This window comes from Sorex fumeus, unplaced genomic scaffold, assembly GCF_029834395.1.
Source record: "Sorex fumeus unplaced genomic scaffold, SorFum_2.1 ptg000007l, whole genome shotgun sequence".
Lineage (NCBI taxonomy): Eukaryota > Metazoa > Chordata > Mammalia > Eulipotyphla > Soricidae > Sorex > Sorex fumeus.
The window spans coordinates 38,225,357-38,241,003 of NW_026606064.1; the positions used below are offsets into that span (position 1 = coordinate 38,225,357).

Sequence of the window (15,647 nt, forward strand, 5' to 3'; positions counted from 1 at the left end):
GTCCTAGACTGGGTATATCCCCCGGTGACTTTCAGCCAACTACCCAGTCTGTCGATTCAATTAGAGGGCCTGAGGATGCTGTTGGGGATACTTGGGTGCCTGGCTTTACAGGGGCCTCTAGGCCACACCCAGTGATGCTGTGTGATGTCAGTACTTGAACCCTGTTGGTTTGGTAACTGCCGTACTATCTTTTGGCTCTGCCTCCCACCGGGTCTCATCACCAGAGCAGAGTCCTCCCCCCACAACACCCCATGATAGCTGTTGAAGGTAAAATGGCCAGGATACATGCTGGTGTAGGTGACCCCAAGAAAGCAGTGACCTCGAGCTTGTTTCTTAGCCCTTCTGTGCCCCCAGATATCTCACCTTTGTCAGGAGGACTCTCATTCTACTTCACAGGAGTTTGTGAAATTAGATAAACCAGATGCATTTGCATCCATCCTGTGCTCAGAACGCTGCCTGGCACCCGGTAAGCACTCAGTCAATATTGATTGTTGACAGCCTGGCCAACCCAGCCCCTGTGTCTATGCCAATTCACATGGCTCGTGTCCACTGGGGCTGCTGCTGAAAATTGTGCTGTCCAGGCCCCTGCTCTGCCTCGGGTCGCCAGGGCTGAGCTGAGCTCAGTCCCCGGAAAAGTGGTTCAGTTTGTGGCCGTGAGCACTGACACTGGCTTCCAGCCCTGTGCTCTGTCAGCCAGAAGCCAGGGAGAGAAGCCACCATCCAGGGGAGCCATGAGCCCTCCCCACGTCCTTATGTGGTCCCATGTACCCCTCAGTTAAAGGAATGTGGGGCATGGGTGGAGAAGAGCTGTCTGAGTAGGGAGTGGGCTGTCCCTCTGATGGGTGCTGGGCTGGTCTTTGTGGGCTACACAGCACATCTGTATCCACTCTCTCTCTCTTCCCCTCCTGTCCTGTCCCAGGGTCACCGAATCCCGCCATCTCCACCTGTATATGCCAGCGGGGATGGCGTTCCTGGCGGCTGTCACCTCCGTGGTCTACTATCACAACATCGAGACCTCCAACTTCCCCAAGCTGCTGATCGGTAGGGGAAGGGTGGGGAGGGCAAGGGATGGGCCCCCCTGCATTCATCTCCACTGCCCCCTCCAGCCCCCCACCAGCATGTGCTGTGGATTCGCTGGTGTCAGATTCGATCCCTGTGCACCAGAGGTTGGAAAGTGCAGAAGCAAAGCCCCCAACTCGAGTGAAATTTCACAGCCTGGAGGAGAGAGACAGCCAGGCGCAGACAGGGGACAGGGGAGCAGACAAGCAGGAAGGAATGGAGCTCTGAGGAGGGCAGACTGGGGAAGGGGGTGAGGGCTGGCCTCAGGCTGCAGGGTGTGGCAGGCAAGCTCTCTGCTAGTATGGCGGGTGGGGTGGGGGAAACACCACTGAGAGGAGCAGAGGGGCCAGTGTGGGTCACAGCAGCTGAGTGAGGGGAGCAAAAGCCAGAGAGCAGGTCAGGGGGTGAGAAAGCCGTGAGCAGTGTCCAGGCGTCTGACATGAGCACGTGGCAGAAGGAGAGGGGGATGTTCCCTGCCAACATAGTCAGGGGGCAAAGGAGGGAGGATGGGTCAGTTTTTTTTTTCTTTTTGGGTCACACCCAGTGATGCACAGGGACTTTACTCTGGGACTCTGCCTCTGTTCCTTCCGAGGCCAGCATCCCCCTGTCCTTTCTTAGTTCCCAACTAAGTCCTCCGGCCTTGGCTCTAACATGGCTCTCATATGCTTCCACCCATGTCGGTGGTTTGCTCTGGACCGTGGGTTCTCTTGCTAGGCTCTGCACTCAGGAATTACCCCTGGTGGTGCTCAGGAGACCATATGGGAGGCCGGGGATAGAACCCAGGTCGGCCGTGCTTGCAAGGTAAACGCCCTACCCACTGTGCTATCACTCCAGCCCTGAGAAACTCAGTTTGAAGTGTCAGGTGAGCACTTGGAGGGTGAGTCAGGCCTGGAGGAACACAGCAAAGGCTCGTAGGCACGGGAAGCACAAGGGCGGGTGTGAGCAGAGCAAGGGTCCTGTAGCACAAGCTGTGATTTGCCAACAGGGTGTGGCTCTGGAGGAGCAGGACTCTGGGACACAGGCAGAAACCACTGGTGCTGGAAGCTGGAGAGATAGGACCGCAGGAAAGGCTGTCCAACAGTGCGGAAGGCCTTGCATGAGGCAGACCCAGGTTTGATCCCCTGCATCTCATATGGCCCCCTGAGCACTGCCAGGAGTGATTTCCTTTTTTTGGGGGGGGGGGGGCTACACCCGGCGATGCACAGGAGTTACTGGTTCATACACTCAGGAATTATTCCTGGCAGTGCTCGGGGGACCATATGGGATGCTGGGAATCAAACCCGGGTCGGCTGCGGGCAAGGCAAACGCCCTACTGCTCTACTATTGATCCAGCCCCCTTAAATTTTGTATTTTAATGAATCATCGTGAGATACATTTACAGACTTAGAGACTTTCATGATTGTGTTTCAGTAAAACAATGTTCAAGTACCCACCCCTCCACCAGTGCCCATTCCCCAACCCCAATGTTCCCAGTATCCCCCCACCCCCATCCCTTCCCACCTCCTGCCTCTGTGGCAGGCACAATTCTTCTTACTCTCTTTGTCCTATTGGATGTTATGGTTTGCAATACAGGTGAAAAAGCAGCCATCATGTTTGGCCCATAGTCTACTTTCAACATGGAGCGATCCTTCCAATCATCATTTATTTAGTGCTCCTCTCTCCATCCCAGCTACCTTGCCAGGAGTGATTTCCGAGCACAGAGCCAGGAGTAAGCCCTGAGCTCCGCCAGGTGTGGTTCAACAACAACAACAACAACAAAGTCATTAGAAGCTAGTGGTGCTGGCTGTGGGCTTCCCTGGAGGAGGCGCTATGTGCAGGCTGGACTCTCAGCTTCACGTAGGCCAGGTCTCACTCACTCTCCCTAGGGGCCCTGCTGACTTGTCTCAGGTGTGGGCGCTGAAGCACAGGTTAGAAATAATGACAGCACCTACTGTGCGACAGACACTCATTCAGCACCTACTGTGTGACAGGCACGGCTCTCTGTGTGTTTGAGGCATTAACTCAGTCCTTTCAGCAGTGCTATGCAGTGCCACTAGTATCCTTCTTTACAGATGGGGAAACTGAGACTTCAAAGAGGTTCAGAGCCTGGTAGGAGTCAGCTCAGTTCAGCATGGGGCAGAGCCAGAAATGAAGTCTTAGGAGCTGGGTGTCTTGGCAGAGCCCTCCACCTCCAGGCCCGCCACTGGGTTGGGCTGGGTCTGCGGGTCCAAAGCCTGGGCTGTCCATCTGCCTGTCAGGCTGGGTCCGGGCTGTGTGTCATCAAGTGGGCCTGATGTCTAGCTGTCGCCCTATCTAGTGGAACATTCTATGCAGCGCCAGACCCTGTGGTGGTGTCGGGTGGGTGTGGAGCCGTGGCTCTGCCCTCCTAGTGTAAGGTGGGAGCAGGCCCCACCAGCATCCTTGGGGTGACTCCCCCACACCCTGCAGGGCTGGGCCCATGTGAGTGTGGTTGGGGGACTTGGAGAGCAGCAGCTTGAGAGCAGGAAGTACTAAGTCTAGACCCCAGAGAGCTTCCCACTCAAGCGTCTGCTGGCTGCTGCTGGCGCGCAGAGAGCCCCCGCATTAACCCTGGCCCGGTGGGGGTGTCCCCGCAGCCCTCTCGCAGGCATCTGGCGAATGTCTCTCATTCTCCAGAAAGCACACAGTGTTCTCGGCTTCCACACAAATTACCACTCATGGAGGGACTGGTCCTTCCCCCACGAGCAGGGACTAACTCCCGCCTTTCTCTGTGCTGAGGGTTGAGCCTCTGGCGGGATTGGCAGTGGTGGAGCAGGGGAGAAAGGGGAGGACGCACCCAAGAAGGCACGGGGATGGATGAATGGAGGACAGGAAGACAGTGGGAGGCGGGGAACAGGTGGGGAGCAGCTCACCCTCGGAGGAGGCTACCAGTGTGGTCACAGTCCAGAGCCTAGCAAGAGAACCCACGGTCCAGAGCAAACCACCGACATGGGTGGAAGCATATGAGAGCCATGTTAGAGCCAAGACCGGAGGACTTAGTTGGGAACTAAGAAAGGACAGGGGGATGCTGGCCTCGGAAGGAACAGAGGCAGAGTCCCAGAGTAAAGGGAAGCAAAACACACGAGGAAAAAACCAGCAGAGGGAGTAGAACATGAAGGCTGCAGGGGCAGGTGGGGCCTGCACCAGGCAGGGCCCTCCAGGACCTCACCTGAGGCCAAGGGTGTTGAGAATGTATGCATGTGTGTGCATAGTGACATATATAATGTAGCCATGCCAGGTCCCAGAAAGATGGAACAGGGTAAGGTGCTTGCCTTGCACAAAACTGACCCAGGGTCAATCCCTGGCACCATATATGCCTCCCTGACCACCACCAACTATGATCCCTGAGCACAGATCCAGGTGTAGGTTCTGAGTACCACTGGAGGTGACTCAAAAATCAAACAAACCAAAAGCCAATGAAACAATATTTTTTTGGAAGGGTGATACCCAATCATGCTCGGGGTTAATTCAGGCTTGATGTATGGGGGTTGTTTCCAGTTTGGTGCTCAGGGAGCTATGTGGTGTTGAGGGTCAAACCCAGGACCCCCACATACAAAGGATTTGTTCCTTCCCTTTCACTATCTCCCCAGACCTCCCCCCAACCCAGTTTAACTACTTTTAATTACACAGTTCGGTGGCATTGAGTATGTTCACGCTGATGGGCCATCTCCACCCAACTGCAAAATCTTTTCTCTTCCCAAATCGGAACCCTGAACTCATTCTTCAACAACTTCCTCTTTTCTCCTTGCCTCTAAGCCCCCTCAAAATACCATTTCTATCAGGGGCCGGAGCAATAGCACAGTGGATAGGGCGTTTGCCTTGCACACGGCTGACCCGGGTTCGATCCCCGGCATCCCATATGGTCCCCCAAGCACTACCAGGAGTAATTCCTGAGCGCAGAGCCAGGAGCAACCCCTGAGCATCACTGGGTGTGATCCACCAAAAAAAAAAATAGATCTACGAATCAGCCCACACTCAGCTATCTCAGATATGTTTGTCTATTTGTGACTGGCTGACTGGCTCATTTATTGTCACATGATATATTAAGGTTCACTCATGTTGTAGAATGCTCCTACCAATGCCAAAATATTCTTCCTTTTTTAAGAGTTGCATAATGTTTTATTGTCTGCACAGTGACCTTTGCATTAACAGTAGGTTTAAGGCACCCTTGCATTCTGTATATTTTACATAACTGTTGTCTTTGTCCGTAATGAACCAAAATCATTCGTTGGTCTCCACAGAGGACTGACTTCAGGTCCTGCCCCAGGCCAAGGGAGCCCTTGTCCCTCCTATTCCATACCCTCCCACACTCTCTCTCCAGTTCCACATCCACAGATTCAGGCAACTGGCCATGGTGGGATGAACCTGTGAATGGTGAAGACAAGATTGTGGAGAGCCAATGTATTTCTTGAATACCAAATCCATGTATAAATGGAACCTCACAGCTCAGACTCATTTTTTACAGGTGGCCTCTATGAACCCCATGTGGTTATCTATCATCTATTGGTGGATGCATGGAGAGCTTCCACCCTTTAGTTATGAATCAGCTGCTGTGAGCCGGGGTGCACGGAGACCATCTTTGGCTGTCTCCATTGCTTTCTAAAGACTAGCTTGACATGAGAGCCCTCCCTGTCCCAAGGGAGCCAGCCCTGGCAGCCGAAAACCTCCACAATGCAACCACCACCATGCTCAAGGCCACTCCTCACACGCTCAGGCCACGCCCCACATATGAGTGAACTTATTCCAGGACCGAGACACATCATAAGACACTCCCTATCCATTTTCCATAATTACCACACCATATTTGATGGGGTTCAGGCAGTAGGCAACAAATCATAGAGGGAAATATATATATATACACATACATGTGCATATATGCATATTTTCAAACATATATATCAAAGCTCACATCACCCAAACTTTAACAATATATTAGTGGTATCCTATAGAATGTCATAATGGCTCCTGACAAAATAGAACAATCTTCACACTGTCTCCTATATGAACACTTTTTTTGTAGGCAGCTTCAAGCAGTTCTTTATAACAGACAATACAAAATATATTATTTTGGTTTTGTTTTGGGGACAGGGATTGGGGCTTGGGATGGAAACATCCCAAATTTGGTGGTGGGGAGGTATAATGGTGGTGGGATTGGTGTTTGAATATTAAATGTAATAAAATATTGTGAACTAAGTTATAAAGGTAAAGGTAAAGGCCCTCCCGTTGATCGTCGATTTGCTCGAGCGGGCCCAGTAACGTCTCCATTGGAGACTTTGTTGTTACTGTGTCTGGCATATCGAATACTCTCGGTAGCTTGCCGGGCTCTCCGAGAGGGGCGGAGGAATCGAACTCGGGTCGGCCATGTTGGCCGCTTGTAAGGCGAACGCCCTACCCACTGTGCTATTATAAATTTTTTTAAAAAATTTAAAAAGACTAGCTTAACAGTGGGCAAGAGGGGATGGAGGGAAACGTGAGGAGGATCCAGGTAGTCTAGGGGAGAACAGCTGGGGGCTTGGAGCCAGGCTGCCACAGAGAGGGGGAGAAGGGAATGGAATCAAGATGGTCAGCAGGTAAACCAGGTCAGAGGTGGGAAATGGGGAAGGGGAGGGAGATGGCCAGGGTCATGCCAGTGCAGATGCCCACCAGATCCTGTGCTGAGTTTCTGGCCTTTTCCTCCCCTCTCAGTTGAGCACTAAGCTCTTGCTTCTGCTGCTGCTTCTGTTGTGTGTGTGTGTGTGTGTGTGTACAGGCTGAAGATTCGCACTGGAGACTGTGACTGGAGACAATCCTTGGGTTTATTTCTTATTGCCGACTCCCTGTGCAATCTCGGGCATGAGCTTAGACTCCCTGACCCTCCCTCAGTTTCCACATCTGGACAGGAATAGTCGGTCCTTGCCTAAGTCAGAGGGTTGTTACAACCATCACATCAGACTGTGTCTATTAAGTATTAGAGGCAAGACCAGCATGAAGCATGTTTGCAAGTCTTGGCCCCCCTCGTGAAGGACTGAACAGGTTCTGATGCTGGGGTGTGTGGGGATGGGGGATGTAGGTATTGGAGGCAAGTGATTGGCCTCCTTTCTGGCGACCTGGAGATCTGAGACCTGTCTAATTGAACGAACTTTCACCTAGTCCTGTGAGTTGGTAGCAGAAAAGCATAAAGGGGTGCCAGGGAATTTCAGCTGCCTTTATCTGCGTCTGGCCCAGGCTTTGTGAGGGGGTGGTCTGTAGCAGCCAACAGATGTTATGGCAGGAGTGGTGGTTAGGGGACTAGAGGAGAGAATCCACGCATATGTATGGGCCCCAGTTGGAAACCGGAAGATAATGAAAATATTAACAGGGCTGGAGAAATAACTCAGCCGCCTGACTTCGAACCCCAGTACTGCATGGTCCTCCAGGACAGACCCCAGAGCGCAGAACCTAGAGCAGCTCCCCAGAGGTTGCCTGCCCCCCAAATGCCATTTTTTTTAGGAGATAGAAATATCAACTTATATCCAGTGAGCGTTCACTGCATTCTCACTGTGCTGAGCTCCCTCCACCATGCTCACATAGCCTTCGAGGAAGTACTCACTGCATCTTTAAAGTTTGGTGGTTGTAGTTTGGATCTCGTGTTGTCTTCAGTGTTGCTGAGTCTATATAGCTATACCACTCCTCACGTTGACCATACTGAGGTGGATGAAATCAGCTACTCAAGGCCGTGTCTTAAGCTATTAAGTCCAAGCTGCGACCCCAGGCATTCCTGACCATTTTGCTTACTGCCTCTCCGGACTGGGACCCCAGTTTTGTAAGCCAATCCCTGCTCCCTGAAGGGCATCATCAGGCTGAAATGGGCACTGGACTAGGTGTTTTGTTTTGTTTGGGGGGATGGAGGGAAGCTGTGGGCAGGGGCCTAAACACTGACCCTCGATTGAGCACTAGTTTATAGGGAGCTTGGGGAGGTCACCCTCCCCTCTCTGGACCTCAATTTCTTTGTCAGTCAAAAGAATGAGTTGGATTAAAGGTGATCTTCTGCTTGGGTTGGAGTAATAGTACCGTGGGAAGGGCACTTACCTGGCATGCAGCCGACCTGGGTTCAATCCCTGGCACCTCATATGGACCCCCCGCCTTCACCGAGCACTGCCAGGAGCGATTTCTGAGTGCAGAGCCAAGAGTAACCCTTGAGCATCACCAGGTGTGGCCCCCAAACCATAAAAATTAAAAAAAAATCTCAGCTTGAGAATCCCAAAAGGAAGTCAATAGAAAGGGTGTGGTTATCACTGTGTGACAGAACCTGCTGTGTGACCTCAGATCAGTTACTCAACCTCTCTGGTCAGGTAACTTGGGGCAACTATGCCACTTCCCTCATCAAATTATGTAAGGGGTAAGTGATCATAAGGTTATGTAAAGAGTAAGTGAGATGATCCCTAAAGGACTTACTGGCCACAGTCTGGAATATGTTAAATCCTCTTGATTTAAATTTTTAAATTTTATTTAAGAACCGTGATTTACAACGTTATTGATAGTTGTGTTTTAGACACATAGTGTTCTAGTACCGATCCCATCACCAGTGTCAACTTGCCTCCACATTGTTCCCTAGTTCCCTCCCAACAGCCCACCCCCCAGCCTGCCACCTTGACAGGCACATTTTAAAGTTTGGTGGTTGTAGTTTGGATCTCGTGTTGTCTTCAGTGTTGCTGAGTCTATATAGCTATACCACTCCTCACGTTGACCATACACCCAGGACCCTGACCCCTGTTTCCCCGTTATTTCCCTTCGTTTTATTGGTGTTTGGGGGCCACACCTGGCAATGCCCAGGGATTATTTCTGGAGGCTCCGTGCTGAGGGATCACTCCTGGCATCACTTCTGGTGGACTCGGAGGACCAATGGGATGTTGGGATTCAAACCTGGGTCTGCTGCGTTCAAGGCAAACACCCTATTTGCTGTACGGTCATCCCAGCCCCTGATCATTCGTGTTTTCAACATGTTTGCATGTGCATGCGTCAGTTCAAAAGGCACCCTCCTGTGGGCATACCCGTCCCATGCCCATCCCCACCCCTCCCTGCCCTCCCACACCCTGGCCCAAGCATGAGCACACACGCGCACGAGCACACACACACACACACACACACACACACACACACACACGCATACATGCACTCCATTCTCTCTCCTCTGCAGCCCTGCTTGTCTACTGGACTCTGGCCTTCATCACCAAGACCATCAAGTTTGTCAAGTTCTACGACCATGCCATCGGCTTCTCCCAGCTGCGCTTCTGCCTCACGGGGCTGCTGGTGCTCCTCTACGGGATGCTGCTTCTGGTGGAGCTCAATGTCATCAGGGTGCGGGTAAGCACCCCGCAGGGCAGACCTGAGGCAGCTTCCTGCCCTGCTTCCTAATCGTGCCCCAAAGGGAAACTGAGGCCATGGGAGGTGTTTCAGGAGAAGTCCCTCAGACCCAGCTGCCCTCTGGGTCCGGGGGGGGGGGGGGGGGGGGGGGGGGGGAGAGGAGGTGACAGGATGAAGGACTCTGGGTGAAGGACTCCAGTCTTCATCCTGCAGATGCGTGCTTGTGAGTTCCAGATGATGGAAGGTTGTACTTGTTTGAACATATTGGTCACTTGAACACCTGCTTCAATGAAAAGGCCTGCATGTCTTTTTTTTGGGGGGTGGGGGGTGATGCATAGAGGTTATTCCTGGCTCTGCACTCAGGAATTACTCCTGGCGGTGCTCAGGGGACCATATGGGATTCTGGGAATCGAACCCAGGTCTGCCGTGTGCAAGGCAAACGCCCTACCTGCTGTGCTATCACTCCAGCCCCGCCTGCATGCCTTTTGTCTTAATCTCTTGCCTTTTTAGCTTGCTCCCTTCCCTGAGTTCTGTATACACATCTCTCTCCTTCCTTGGGGAATCCAGATTTTTATCAGTATGATAGCACACATTTGTATGTATTCAAGGTTCCTTAAGGGGTTTACTTAGTGATTTGCACAGTACAGAGCTGTCTGTGCTCCTACCTCAACTCATCTGTAGTTCAAGGGGCTACTCCTGGCTCTTTGTTCAGGGGTCTCTTTTAGCAGTGCTCAGGGGACCATATATAGTGCCAGTGATGGAACTAGGGTCAGCTGGGTGGCTGCAAGGCAAGTACCCTACCTGCTGTGTAAACATGCAAAGGATAAACAAAATGCAAAGTTTAGAAGCATTCCTATTCAATTTTCATTTTCTAAAAATGAAATCATATTATACACAGTTTCCTGTGGCTTGCTTCTCTCCTGGGCTGCCCTCTTGTGTGACTAAACTAATTGAGTTTTCCTAATGGCCACAAAATATTTACACGCAGCTGTGTTTATTCTTCCCTGACCCTCATGATGGACATTCAGGGTTTTTATTACCAAGTTTTTGCCTTCACGACGAATGGTGTATCCACATCCTTTCTCTATGTATTGCTCCTTCTCATTTCTTCGAGACTCGAAGGTGGAGAGTTGCTGGGTGGAGGGGTGGTATATTTTACATGAGGGGAGATGGAGCTTGTCACTCTCCATCCAGACTGTGATCTTGGGCAGTGAGTAGGAAACTTCCCCCCCCCCCCCCCCGCACATACTGTATCACTGTATCACTGTCATCCTGTTGTTCATCGATTTCCTGGAGCAGGCACCAGTAATATCTCCTTCGTCCTAGCCCTGAGATTTTAGAAAGTGCCACATTCGAGGCTCTTTCATGGTCAGGTGAATGAGACCCATCATTGTTACTGGGTTTTGGCATATTGAATACGCCATGGGGAGTTTGCCAGACTCTGCCATGTGGGCAAGATACTCTTGGTAGCCTGGTGGGTTCTCCAAGAGTAAGAACTAGATAGTAAGAGGTTGTGTGGCTTTGAATTCGAGCTTCAGGGAGCTGGGTTTTATAGTCTCTGGGTCTTGGCCGTTGATGAGATAACATGGCGCTGGGGGCAGTTGGTGTGTATAACACCTACCTACTGGAAGATGGGGGATCTGGGTGGAGGAGGCCCAGTCCCGATCCAAACAGGCTTGGAGATCTCAGCATCGGGTCCCACATGCCTGGGTTCCTCTGCTGGTTAGTTCGGATGAGCCTCACGCATGAAGGGACCCCACACACACACTATTTCTAATTTGGGCAGCCCCAATGCGTGTGCAGTCTGGGCTTTCATTGTCATTTCCCTGACTTCTCTGCCTTTCCTTAGGTTTGATGCATGGGGGTTTACAGATGCAGGGCACAGAGCTGCTCCTACGCTCCTACACCCCCTACGCTCCTACCTGAACTCATCCGCACACAGTCCTGTGCCATATGCCCCACCTCCTGTTAGGAGCACACTGGCAGGGAGCCCCATGCATGGCCACCATGCCAGTCTGTGGGAGAGGCAGCACTGAAATTCAGGCCTGCCTGGCTCTGTGCCCTTCTGACCCAGCTGGGAGCTGCAGAGAGACCAGTCTCAGGTGGAGATTCTGCTCTGCCCTGGCCCAGGGAGTCAGAGGAGACCTCAAGAAAAGACTTCAGGGGCTGGAGCTATAGCATAGCAGGTAGGGCCTTGCGCACACCCGACCCGTCGGGTTTGATTCCCAGCATCCCGTATGTTCCCCTGAGCACTGCCAGGAGCAATTCCTGAGTGCAGAGCCAGGAGTAACCCCCGTGCATTGTTGGGTGTGACCCAAAAAGGAAAAAAAAAGAAAGAAAAGAAAAGACTTCAGGAGCCGGTCTCACATGCTGGGGGAAACAGCAGCTGAGATAGAGAAGAAACCACCAAGTAAATGATGTTTGGCGGGTCCGCTTGGAATGAGAGATGTGTGCTGAAAGTAGACTATAATGAACATAATGGCCAGTTAGTACCCGTATTGCAAACCATAACACCCAAAAGGAGAGAGAGAGAGAGAGAGAGAGTAAAAAGAAATGTGCCTGCCACAGAGGCGGGGGTGGGGTGGGGGATAGTTGGGGTGGCAGAAGGGATACTGGGAACACTGGTGGTGGAGAATGGGCACTGGTGGAGGGATGGGTACTTGATCATTATATGACTGAAATGTGATGACGAACCTTTGTAACTCTGTAACTGTATCTCACGGTGATTCATTAAAATTAAAAGAAAAAAATTTAAAAAGAAAAGAAAAGAAAAGACTCCAGGGTCTGGAGAGATAGTATAGTGGTTAGGGCACTTGCCTGCCCACAGCCCATCCAGGGTTCCATCCCTATCATCACCAACCCTGAGCCCCACCAGGAGTGATCCCTGAGCACAGAGCCGGGAGTAGCCCTAAGCACAGCCAGGCGTTGCCCACACAAGCAACAACAACAACAAAATTGTTAAGGAAAAGTCCCAAGTCCTGGGATGGATGGCCAAGGGGTGAGCAAAGGACTTTGTCTAGGGATTAGGCCAGAGGAGCCCCCCACCCTCACCCCCCAGCTGTTAGAGGACAAGGGTGGGGTCACAGGGCCATGCTGCCATGGTACTCATCCCTCCTGGTGGTCCCGCAGAGATACATCTTCTTCAAGAACCCGAGGGAGGTGAAGCCCCCTGAAGACCTGCAGGACCTGGGGGTGCGCTTCCTGCAGCCCTTTGTGAACCTGCTGTCTAAAGGCACCTACTGGTGGATGAACGCTTTCATCAAGACGGCGCACCGGAAGCCCATCGACCTCCGCGCCATCGGGAAGCTGCCCATCGCCATGCGGGCCCTCACCAACTACCGGCGGCTCTGCGAGGCCTTCGATGCTCAGGAGGTCAGCGTGGTCACCAGCGCGAGTCTCTGAGGGCCTCCGGGGACTGACTCCTAGTGGGGCAAGTTAGGACATGAGCCTTGTAGGTGGGGAAGTGTGCCCCAAACCCCACAGCCTAGCAGGCACAAGCCCAGGACTGAAGATCTGTGACACAGTCACAGCTGGACTGGTCCCTGGACTTTAGGCCATCTGATCTAACTCAGTCCAGATGGGGAAACTGAGGCCCAGAGAGGGTCAGCGATACCCCTGGGTGCCCCCTGTACCTTTGCTGCACCCTTTTGGAGCTTGAGGAGTACCAAGGAGAGGCTATTTGTTCACTTTCAAATAGAGCCTTTAGTGGGGCCAGAGCAATAGCACAGCAGGCAGGGTATTTGCCTTGCACGTGGTCGACCCAGGTTTGATTCCCAGCATCCCATATGAGCACCACCAGGAGTAATTCCTGAGTGCAGAGCCAGGAATTCACATCCCTGTGCATTGCCGGGCGTGACCCAAAAAGAAAAAAAAAAAAAACAGGGACTTTAGTCCCCGGAGTCAAGATAACTGAGGCAAGGGTGCCCCCATTGCACCCAGAGGAAGTTGAGGCCCAGAGAATGACTGTGAGCAGCCCAAGGCTGGCCTTGAGCTGAGGGGTAGCACAGATGGTCTCCCGCCTCCTTGCCCAGTGCCCTGTGCTGCCTCTGCTTTGACATCCAGAGAGCAGGGAAGGAGACAGCTGCAGGGGCAGGTGACCATGCACTGACCACCTCCTTAAAGTGCTTTCCTCCTCTGACTGCTTCTGGGGCCTTAACTTATCACCTGGCCTCAGTTTCCCCCAGGTAACCCCCAGCAGCAGTGATAAGGCCCCCAAGTGTGTCCTGGGTATTTCCATGTCTTTTCTCCCTGAGTCCAGTTGTTTGCAGCAGATGTGGTCCCCGGGTTTCTCAAGGGAGCAGGGGGTTTCCTTTGGGGGGGGGGGGGGCGGCAAGAAGGCAGTGGCCCGGGAAAGGCACCCTCAGCCTCCCTCACCTGGCCGTGGGTCTCTCTGGGCAGCGGAAGGACTCGCAGAGCCTGCAGGGTGCCCGGGCCATCTGGCGGGCGCTGTGCCATGCCTTTGGGAGACGCCTGGTCCTCAGCAGCACTTTCCGCATCCTGGCCGACCTGCTGGGCTTCGCCGGGCCCCTGTGCATCTTCGGGATCGTGGACCACTTGGGGAAGGAGAACCACGTCTTCCAGCCACAGGTAAGGCTTCGCTGGGGAGTGGGCGGCCAACAGGTGTGAGCTGGGCTCCTGCACAGAGCCCCCCAGCAGTAGCCCTCCTTAGAAGTGCTCAGCCGCTGGTTGGCAGAAATGCCTCTCAGGACTGTTGGCACCCACCCTCCTGCCCCCACCGTGCACTGTGCAGCAGAAGTCACCCTGGAAGCTGCAGGAACCAGCCAGTGTCAGCAGCTCCTGCTGTGACCTTTTGGTCCATGTCATCTCAGGAGACTCACTTGTCAGGGAGCTGGCTTCCCCCTGCTGAGAAGTCTTGGCACCTGAGGTTCTGCAGGGGCTCATGGGGACTGTTTTTGAGGGCCCAGGGACAACTCATGGGGAGGACTAATTATCCCCCTAGGTTTGATTTAGCACTGCCTCCGTTTTACTAGTATGCTGGGATTTCTCATCAAAAATTCATAAGGGGTTCTGGAGTGATCGCACAGCGGGTAGGGCATTTGCCTTGCATGCGGTCGACCTGGATTCAATTCCCAGCATCCCATATGGTCCCCTGAGCACCGCCAGGAGTAATTCCTGAGTGCAAAGACAGGAGTAACCCCTGTGCATCATCAGGTGTGACCCAAAAAAGCAAAAAAATAAAATAAAATTTGTAAGGGACCATAGAGAAGCTCAAAGGGTAGGAGGGAGTGTGTGCTTTTCTTGTGTCTCTTTTGGGCCATGCCTGACTGTGCTCAGGGCTTTCTCCTGGCTCTGTACTCGGATTAACACTGGCAGTGTTTGTGGCGGGGGGGGGGGGGGGGGGGAACCCTATGTGGTGTTGGGGATTAAGCCGGGGATTTAACCCCAGTTGGCTGTGTGTGAGTTCCAGAAGTGCCTTATGTACTATACTGTCTCTGGCCACTGGAGCACTTACTTTGCATGCAAGAGGCATAGATTGGATCCCTCATACTAGAGTATCCCCAAGCATTACTGAGGGCACTCCCCATCATTGTGCTCGGAGTGGTTCCTAGCAATGCCAGGAATGATGTGGCAAAATGTTTCCAATTCATAAAAATAATGGAGGGCCCAAAGAGATAGGACAGCAGGGAGGGCACTTGCCTTGCACACAGTTGATCCGGGTTTAATCCCCAGCGTGCCCATATGGTTCCCCAGCCTGCCAGGAGTAAGCCCTGAGCACCACCAGGCGTGGCCCAAAGACAGAACAAAACAAGAATAAGTGAAACCCATTGAACTACATACTCTCCAATAGCCTTTTCTCACTCTAAAAGTGCTACAATCTGAACTTAGTTGTAGAAAAGAGAGACATTCTTTCTGGGATTTGTTTTCTACACGGGGGCAACAGTATCCATCCTGGGGGTGGAGGGTGGGCTGTGTGGTGGGGGTTGAGGGCCATGTAGTGGTCCATAGACGTGTAGTCTTTCTTCTTTTGCTTTGCTGCCCTTAGGTGTCACAAAATAGAAAACTTCTCACTTCTATTAATGAGACTCGGTTTTATTTTCTCAGCAAGATCATCATCTTTAACAAGCAGCAGAACAAAAGTGATGCTGTGAATTACTAAGTAGGGAGCTTAATAATGCATGACATGCCTTTGTGTAATGTTATTCATCTCATGGGCTCCAAAACTGGAGATATTATTTAATCCTCAAGAGGTTTCTATTAATTTTTTTTTGAGCTATAATTACTCAGTGAACGCATCTAGTCGGGACTCT

At 52.3% G+C, this 15,647-nt stretch overlaps 1 protein-coding gene across 2 annotated transcripts in view; it reads left to right on the forward strand.

The window, feature by feature from the left end:
• ABCC8 (ATP binding cassette subfamily C member 8) overlaps positions 1-15,647 on the forward strand; it is an 84,574-nt gene that overhangs the window by 5,797 nt on the left and 63,130 nt on the right. For both annotated transcript variants that reach the window (XM_056130876.1, XM_056130884.1), the window contains exons 3-6: positions 920-1,041; positions 9,212-9,378; positions 12,508-12,750; positions 13,777-13,965. In XM_056130876.1, the coding sequence (XP_055986851.1) occupies positions 920-1,041; positions 9,212-9,378; positions 12,508-12,750; positions 13,777-13,965 (721 nt within the window). The remainder of the gene's footprint in view (positions 1-919; positions 1,042-9,211; positions 9,379-12,507; positions 12,751-13,776; positions 13,966-15,647) is intronic.